The following is a 9,730-nucleotide window of genomic DNA, read 5'->3' on the forward strand; positions in this document are numbered from 1 at the left end:
AATGGCTTTCGTATGAACGTATTGAACATCTTTTCAGAGCATAATATTGTTTTGCAAAAAATAGTTTTGTAAAAAGCAGTTTGTGTTTGACTTTTAAATTTTAAAAATCCTTATGAGCAACAATTAGTGTTTGATCAAATTTTTAAAAGTGCTTTTTTAAGTATATTTCTTTTTTCTCGGAGATGCTTTCTCAAAAAAGTATATTTGAGCAAACGCTACTTTTTAGCTTTTGATAAATAACTTGTATTACTTAAAAAAAAACTTATTTTCTCCCAAAAAGTTTATATAAACACCTCATTTAAAAAAAATAAAAATAAACATTTAATTTTTTTTAAACATTTCACCTCCTAAAAGATTGACCAAAATTAGAAGAGAAGGTTGTGGGGAAATACAATATTAATGTCCATGAGATGAATTTTTTATTACGATAGTTAACAGATCAAGCATGTTTGTCCTCAACTATTCAATTAGATATACGCTATCTCTCATCAACTCAACTATCATAGACATATTTGGAAAAGTCGTCTAGAAAATCTATATTTATCATATTTACATTTATATGTGTCCCAAGTTGATGCATATCATTCACTTTATGATGTTTTCTTGTGCAAATTGCCCTTACTACTTTATATCTAGTTACTTCTTAATCCTCATTTAAGAAGATGAGGGTATTTTAATTAAATTCCTTTTATTGCTTAATGCTTTTGAAATCCTCATGAATGTGTCAAAACGCTTAAACATGACATAAAGTTGTGAGACATTTGCTTTTTGCAACCAATGATATTGCTTTTAGTTGTAATCTAGTAATCTGGTTCTACATTCATATTCTTCGGGTGACAGATTAGTAATCTGCTTATATATGGTATCATTAAAGTTTTTTGTTCAGAAATTACTTATTAATTAAATATATTACAAAAGTTATTAACAAATAACAACTAATGATCATATTCTACACATATATAATGCACTCCAATTGACATAATACATAACGTGACATATGATACATTTATTAATATTAATTGTCACATTTACACTTCACATATTAAAATACTCTCGTATGAATGCAATTTGAAACATATTTTAAATTAATTGATTGATATATATTGAACAAAACCTAACAAAAATGCACCCTCTTGGTTCACAAAGAAACTTTCTTCTATTTTCTCACTTTATTTTCTGCTAGTGTCTTTCCTATTCAAAGCCATCATTTCCATCAACCTTCACAATACCATGTTTAAAAAGTCATTAAAAATCAATTTTTTAAATAGAAAAAAACAAGAAGATGGAAATCACTTGGTTGGTACTATATATTTAGTTGTTAAGTTTGACTCATACCGTGTATTGACCAATATAAATAAAATCTTATTTCAAATAAATTCAAAAGTTCAATAAATATATATTCGTTCATAACTTATAATAAAATTGATTATACATAGTCCTCCCCCATTCACTTTTACTGATCAATTATTTCTAAAATATATTATTACTTTTACTTGTTATTTTTAATAAATTAAGAAAATATAATACTCCCTTCGTTTTTAAAAAAATACCTAGTTTGACTTGAAACGGAGTTTAATAAAAGAAAGAAGACTTGTTAATCTTGTGATTCTAAATTAAAGTTATGTCAAATGTACCAAAATGTCCTTTAATCTTGTGGTCTTAAACATGTCACATGAAAAATTAAAGTGTTTCCAAAAAAAGAAAGGGGTCAATGTCATTCTTTTTTAAACAGACTAAAAAAGAAATAAACTCATTCTTTTTGAAACGGAGAGAGTAATTTTTTCCACGTTTTACTCATTAATATTAAATATTATTCTCTAGATCATCCTATAAGATCTAATAGTGGACATCAATTAATACCTATGTCACTTATTATTATTTTAATAATTGTATCAAGTCAAATAATAACAAGTAAAAATGGAGTACCTACTATTAATCTTCAACAACCACAATTTACTAGTTTTTTCCTAGCAACCCCCTCTCACATATTTCACCATTTACTGGTTTTTTCCTAGCAACCCCCTCTCACATATTTTGTTTACCAACCATCATTTGTTCCTCTATATATACTCACCACATGATAGATACATATATATACCACAACCAAAACAAAAGGTTTTATAAGTTCACAACATTTTTTATATACATACAAATAAACTCTAACCATTTTCTCTTCACTAAAATTTCTTCATTACAAATCTAACAATTTACTTGATCCAATGGCACCATCAATTGCACAAAATGGACATATTAATGGAGAAGTAGCTATGGATTTGTGCAAGAAATCAATCAATGATCCATTGAATTGGGAAATGGCTGCTGATTCTTTAAGAGGCAGCCATTTGGATGAAGTGAAAAAGATGGTGGATGAATTTAGAAAGCCAATTGTGAAACTTGGGGGTGAAACTTTGTCAGTTGCACAAGTTGCATCCATTGCAAATGTTGATGACAAAAGTAATGGGGTTAAAGTGGAACTTTCTGAAAGTGCAAGGGCTGGTGTGAAAGCTAGTAGTGATTGGGTTATGGATAGTATGAGTAAAGGTACAGATAGTTATGGTGTTACTGCTGGATTTGGAGCAACATCTCATAGAAGAACAAAAAATGGTGGTGCTCTTCAAAAAGAACTTATTAGGTAAACAAACTATTTTTTTTCGTTATATATACTAACAATGTAAAGAATTTAATATTTTTTTGTTATATATACTAACAATGTAAAAAATTTAATATTTTTTTGTTATATATACTAACAATGTAAAGAATTTAATATTTTTTTGTTATATATACTAACAATGTAAAGAATTTAATATTTTTTTGTTATACATAGCTTATCGACTACTTAAGTGCTCCATTGATAAAGATTTTTTTTTGTTTTTACGCGAAGGGGATTCGGATGAATTCAGTTAAAATGTGATCTTAATGAATTATGATATTTTTTTGTAGGTTCTTGAATGCTGGAGTTTTTGGTAATGGAATAGAATCATTTCACACATTGCCACATTCAGCAACAAGGGCAGCTATGCTTGTTAGGATCAACACTCTGCTTCAAGGCTACTCTGGCATTAGATTTGAGATCTTGGAAGCAATCACTAAGTTGATCAATAGCAACATCACCCCGTGTTTGCCTCTCCGTGGCACGATCACTGCCTCGGGTGATCTCGTCCCTTTGTCCTATATTGCTGGTTTGCTCACTGGCAGACCTAATTCCAAGGCTGTTGGACCCAATGGTGAGAAACTTAATGCTGAGGAAGCTTTCTGCGTGGCTGGTATTAGTGGTGGATTTTTCGAGTTGCAGCCTAAGGAAGGACTTGCACTTGTGAATGGCACAGCAGTTGGTTCTGCTATGGCATCAATAGTCCTGTTTGAGTCCAATATCTTTGCTGTTATGTCTGAAGTTTTATCAGCGATTTTTACTGAAGTGATGAACGGAAAGCCCGAATTCACTGACTATTTGACACACAAGTTGAAGCATCACCCTGGTCAGATTGAGGCTGCTGCTATTATGGAACACATTTTGGATGGAAGCTCTTATGTGAAGGTAGCTAAGAAGCTCCATGAAATGGATCCTCTTCAAAAACCAAAGCAAGATCGTTATGCTCTCCGAACATCTCCACAATGGCTTGGACCTCAGATTGAAGTCATTCGTGCTGCAACTAAGATGATCGAGAGGGAGATTAACTCAGTGAACGACAATCCATTGATCGATGTTTCAAGAAACAAGGCCTTACATGGTGGCAACTTCCAAGGAACCCCTATTGGTGTCTCCATGGATAATACAAGATTGGCCCTTGCATCAATTGGTAAATTGATGTTTGCCCAATTCTCAGAGCTTGTCAACGACTATTACAACAACGGGTTGCCATCTAATCTGACAGCAGGAAGGAATCCAAGCTTGGACTATGGTTTCAAGGGCGCTGAAATCGCGATGGCTTCTTACTGCTCGGAACTTCAATTCTTGGCAAATCCAGTGACTAACCATGTCTAAAGTGCTGAGCAACACAACCAAGATGTGAATTCCTTGGGCTTAATTTCAGCCAGGAAAACAGCTAAGGCTGTTGATATCTTGAAGATAATGTCATCAACCTATCTCGTGGCTCTTTGCCAAGCTATTGACTTACGACATTTGGAGGAAAACTTGAAGAGTGTTGTCAAGAACACAGTTAGCCAAGTAGCTAAGAGAACTTTGACAATGGGTGCTAATGGTGAACTTCATCCAGCAAGATTCAGCGAAAAAGAATTGCTTCGAGTCGTGGATAGAGAATACTTGTTTGCCTATGCTGATGATCCCTGCAGCTCCAACTACCCTTTGATGCAGAAGCTGAGACAAGTCCTTGTTGATCAAGCAATGAAGAATGGTGAAAGTGAGAAGAATGTCAACAGCTCAATCTTCCAAAAGATTGGAGCTTTCGAGGACGAATTAATCGCTGTGTTGCCTAAAGAAGTTGAGAGTGTAAGAGCTGTTTTTGAAAGTGGCAACCCTTTAATTCGTAACAGGATCACAGAATGCAGATCATATCCATTGTACAGGTTGGTGAGAGAAGAACTTGGAACAGAATTGTTGACGGGTGAAAAAGTTCGATCACCCGGTGAGGAGATTGATAAAGTGTTTACAGCAATATGTAATGGACAGATTATTGATCCATTGTTGGAGTGTCTCAAGAGCTGGAATGGTGCTCCTCTTCCAATCTGCTAAATGTGTTATTCTTTCAAGTTCTTTTTTTGTACCTTTTAGTGAATTACTAGAATTATAATGATGTTATGAACTTATATTAAAAAAAAATATTTTTGACTATAAAATTTAGTTTTGTTATTGAAATTAAAGCTCAATCTGTGTTCTTTCCTTCTCTTATCTGAATATTATAAGAATTCAAGTAATCTTTTAGCTTTGTGAACATGATGACATGCTTTCTTCTGTACAAAATGCCTTGAATTTAACTGCATTTTAAGTATATCATCCATCTCATCATGAGCATGCTATCGCCTGCCCTCACTGTTCGCATCATAATGACTTCCTGCACTTTCATTTTGGGCATCTTTGCAGGCATATGGATAACCAATCAAAGACGTAAACTGTGCTTCTAATTTCTGCGGACAAATAATCTTTTTGCAAGTTGTTTTATCCTTTCTTTTCTTCTTAGGAACATTGTATTGCAAGGTTGAGGCTTCTTCACCTGATCTCAACGACAAAGCCAAATGGTTTCAATTCTCAATTTCCTTTGATTTTTCATCGTTCTTTTTGCCTTACATTATATTACTTCATTTTGTTGGTTAACAGTCGATTTTCAATTCCTTTGTTTTTTCTTGAAGTGCAGTATCCACTTATTATTCATTAATGCTTTCATGATCATTTGATTTTCTTTCATTTTCTCGATTCGCCCTTTGTTTCTATGTGTGAAATAGTTGTTCAGCTTTAGAATGCAGTAAAAAGCTACTTTTCGTTGCAGCATGTGAGCATTTCCTTTTTAGTCCGTTTAAAAAATAAAATGTCACTTTTCTATAACTTAAAATAGCAAGAAGTCTTACATTTGGTTCTTTAAGCTTTGTCCCAAGTCAAATGGTGCATACATGAATTGGGACGAAGTGTGTAGGCAACTGCTAAACTATTTGTACCAGGAAAAACGAAGTTGCTTAAAAATGTTACTGCACCAATTGGTACTTTTAGAACCTAGTGTAATTCTTCAAGTGGGGTTTGGCGAGTGTAAGATGTGCGCAACTTTACCCCTATTTTTATGGGATAGAGAGGTAGTTTTTGTCAACCCTCGGTAACAGTGCTTTATCCGGGCTTGGGACAGGCAATGTGAGTGAGCTCACATAGGCGGAGTTGTAGTGAACAAAGCACATGATAGTTATATTTCATTTAAAAGATGATGTAGGAAAATGGAACAATCTAGTCATTGGTGAAAGTATGATAGTATAGGTTTCTGTCATTGAGTTATTGACTTGTCAAAGTACTACTGGGCTTCTGAAGAGACTGAGGATATCTACCATGTAAAAATGATAACTTTTTAAGTAAGGACACTATATACCAAATTGCAAGTATCAACTCTGCCTAGCAGTTTTGTATTGGAATATCATCATATTTCACTCCATTACATGGTTTAATAGCATATCATTCACAAAACAGTCCACTGTTTATTAAGGAAATTGACACTGTGATGAAACTGACACTAGGGAGTAGCTAAATCTTCACGAATTAGCAGTATGAAGAAGCCTAACCTTTAGGAGTGTATGCATATTACTGCAGCCGGTCTGCAGACATGTTTTCAGTCACATTTTCTAAATGTGGTGAAATGTTCATTCGTTGTACACTCAAAAGTGTTCATATTTTTCGGATTCTATGTGCTTTGGTATCATCTTCGTGATTTGACTTGTTTGTAACATTGTTGGCCTTGTGGAGTTGTCGCATACATGTTTTAACGTTCTTTCTTTTAAGGTGGATGGGTATTATAGGTAACTCATTTTCTCCATTCTTTAATTTTTAAGGTGCCTTTGTGGAGTGGAAGTTTGGGAAAGAGGATTAGTGAACCTGAACCTAGTAGAAAAAGAAGAAAAGCAAGTAGCCACTCCTAGTTCTACTTGCACTTCAGCTGACATGTTTATTAGAGTAAATACCTTATAGTTGTAACTTGTTTACCTAATTTCTACTACTTTTAGACTACCTTATTCTACTTACACTAAGAATAACATTTTCAGCCGTGACTTTATTAAAGAGCATTGTACTACACATCCTGAATCTTCAGGCCTGAAAGATGTAAGAATTTATTTTTATGCATGAGAGAGGCCATGGTGTACACCAGTTAGTTACACACAAGCATGTTAGTAAGAGCACATCACTTTTCAGGCCACAAAGGTAGCATCAGATGCATGGAAGCTGATGGGTCCTGAGGAGAAGGTTAAGTACAGTACTCGTGCTCGTGATGTGTGGGATAAGTACCTGAGCAGATTAAACTCCCCTCTCCCCCTTCTCGAAGGTTTTCTTTATATGATGATGGAACTGGCAACTCTAAGAATGTTTGATGTCTTAAACTTCTTATGTTCAACTTTATGGATTTTCAGTTGATGTTTCTACTTCTCTATATGTGAATTTGTCGTCTTCTTTAGGTATGTTCTCTGTAATATCTATTGATGAGATTACTACGCTTAAGAGCCTGACATGCATTATGTTTATGTGATAGCACGAACACATGTGCTTAAAGCTTATGTTTCCATGTATCCGTTGGTTAATGTAATATCCCGTAACTCGAAATTGCTAGGAATCAGATAAGAAACTAAAAATAATCACTCTTGTAAAGAAAGGGAAAAATCTGGAAAATTCTTCTAAGTTTAAGAAGTGAGTTATATTCATTTTCAAACGGTAATAACTTCTAGCTCAGGATGAGTTAGGGGTAGTTCTTGATATGGTTGGAAAGCCCTTGGAAAGATCTCTTCAACGGCTCCAAGTTTGCACGATTTCGATATCGTATGAGGCAGATACTACGTTTCGAAAGTTTGGCTATTGAAGTAAGGAAAGTTCAATCCGAATTTAAGGAAGGGTATACTAGTCTGTTAACCCATTTATTTCCTATTTCGTTTTAGGAATTTATTTGGGGTAAAAACCAGTTTTAGTCAGATTAGAAGGTTTAACTTTACGCTTAGGGCTTGGAGAAAAGAGAAGAGAAGAAGGAAAAGGGAGAAAGATCAAGGTTTCGCCAAGAACACCATTGGATTTCGAGTGAAATTCGTCGGGAGTGATCCTTATCATGGTATGTGAGATCTTTTGTGTTGGGTTAATTCATCCGTACACAAATATTGCTTCAATTCAGTGGTTTTAGAATTGTTGACATTATTAGAAGTGAATCCTTGACGAATCTTGTCGAATCCCTATTTGGTTGAGTTGTTTGAATGTCCATTGATGTTGATTCGTAGTTTCTAATGTTGGTCTCGAGTTAGATCTGTTGGGTATTGAAGGTATTAATCACTTTTGTAAAGAAAGGAAAAATTAGGAAAATTCTTCTAAGTTTAAGAAGTGAGTTTTGATCATTTTTAAACAGTCATAATATCTAGCTCAGAATGGATTAGAGGTGATTCTTGATATGGTTGGAAAGCCCTTGAAAAGATCTTTTCAACGACGCCAAGTTTGCACGATTTTGATTTCATATAATGTTTTATATTAACTTCAATATTTCATGAGTTGAGAAAAGTCAAGATTAGTGTTTCTTCTTATCCTTTTTCGAGCTTAAGTTGTTGTTTAGAATTCCAACTCGTATACTCGTACATTTTATGTATTGATGCAGTTGGTCTGCATCGTCTTATGATGTAGATGCAGGGTAACCAGGATCAACATCCAGCGCCTTATTGATCCAGTTTGAGCACTCAGAGTCATTGATGAGCCTCTTTGCATTCCAGAGGACTTTTTATTATTGTTTTTCAGTCTTTTCATTTACAAAATGTTGTGGGATTTGTCCCAACATTCATTCGGTATTATAGAGGCTTCATAGATAGATAGTCATTCAGATAGTCAGATTTGAGTCTCTCTTTATTTTTCATTACAAATATTCTATTTTTGAGACTTAAGTGTCATTTTGGCCAAGACATTTTATTTTAAGTTATTCTTGCAAGAATGATTCTTTCTTATTATTGAGTTAAGTCTTTCGCTGAGTTAAGTAAGTCAGGTCAAAGATTTGCTCAAGGCACATCTAGGGTGTGTAGGCTCGGGGTGTGACGGTTAATTATGATTCCATTGATGAAATTCATTTCTTTGTCATTAATTCTTATCATGTCTGTGATATTCTTAGGTAATTTTAGAGTTGCTTGGTGAGACTCTAATATGATGCTAAAATCTCAAAAAACACGTTATTGATTAATCTATTTATACATTACACCAAAAAAAAGAAAGTCATAATAAAATCCTACTTCATCAAATTATAAATTTACTTAACATAAAATAAAAGTATTTGTTTCTCATGTTTGTGATTTTGAGTGGAGATAATTAAATTATTGTGTGCCTGTGATTTAGGAGAAGAGGTGTACTACAATCATTAGTGTTTATGTCTTAGATAGTTATTAATCAATTATCCCAATTCTCTAAATTCACCATAAAAGAGACGTGCATACATATTTAAATTGACCTTTATAATTTTTAAAATTAATTGCGGTAACAAATGAAGATAAATTATTATTTTTTATTTTACTTTCGTAAGAGATAAAGATAGAAAATCCATACAATTTTCATCCATTAAAATAAAATTGTATTTGTTGCAATAAAATGTGCTATATATAAATATATATTTCTATGATGTAGACTTTTCAGATTCTTCTTCTTGTCCTCACAATCTAAGCTTTCTGGCAAATTTCATTATTAAAGCGGGAAGAAGAGAGTTTTGAAACAGTGAAATACATATGAAGTTGCCACACATGGACACACGTCATTCAACTCAAATAAATAGTGGAATGGTAAAATTACTCTTGGATGAAACAGACATGTCGACGAAGAGCTGTAAGTATTGAAGAAGGTGTCACTTGAACAATGTGGCATATATGTAATTAGTATAACTAGTTTGTTAAGAGTTAGTTATAGTGGTTATAAGTATTAGTTATTGTATATATACATTGATGTAAATAGGCATGTAACACACATTTCATATAATATACAACTCTGATTTTCTCTGTTCTAGATCCTTCTTCTTCTTCTTCTTCTGCATCTTCATCTCTTCTCTCTTCCTCTCTTTTTCTTCTTCATGCTGCTTCTATTCTG

General features: G+C 33.5%; 1 protein-coding gene across 1 annotated transcript; it reads left to right on the forward strand.

The window, feature by feature from the left end:
- Positions 1-2,090: 2,090 nt before the first annotated feature.
- LOC112941051 (phenylalanine ammonia-lyase-like) lies at positions 2,091-4,794 on the forward strand. Its single transcript, XM_026029821.2, has 2 exons — positions 2,091-2,632; positions 2,941-4,794. Exons 1-2 carry the CDS (start codon positions 2,220-2,222, stop codon positions 3,980-3,982), a joined length of 1,455 nt encoding a protein of 484 aa, XP_025885606.2. The 5' UTR covers positions 2,091-2,219; the 3' UTR covers positions 3,983-4,794.
- The last annotated feature ends 4,936 nt before the right edge of the window (positions 4,795-9,730 follow it).

Source organism: Solanum lycopersicum, chromosome 3, assembly GCF_036512215.1.
Source record: "Solanum lycopersicum chromosome 3, SLM_r2.1".
Taxonomy (NCBI): Eukaryota; Viridiplantae; Streptophyta; class Magnoliopsida; order Solanales; family Solanaceae; genus Solanum; species Solanum lycopersicum.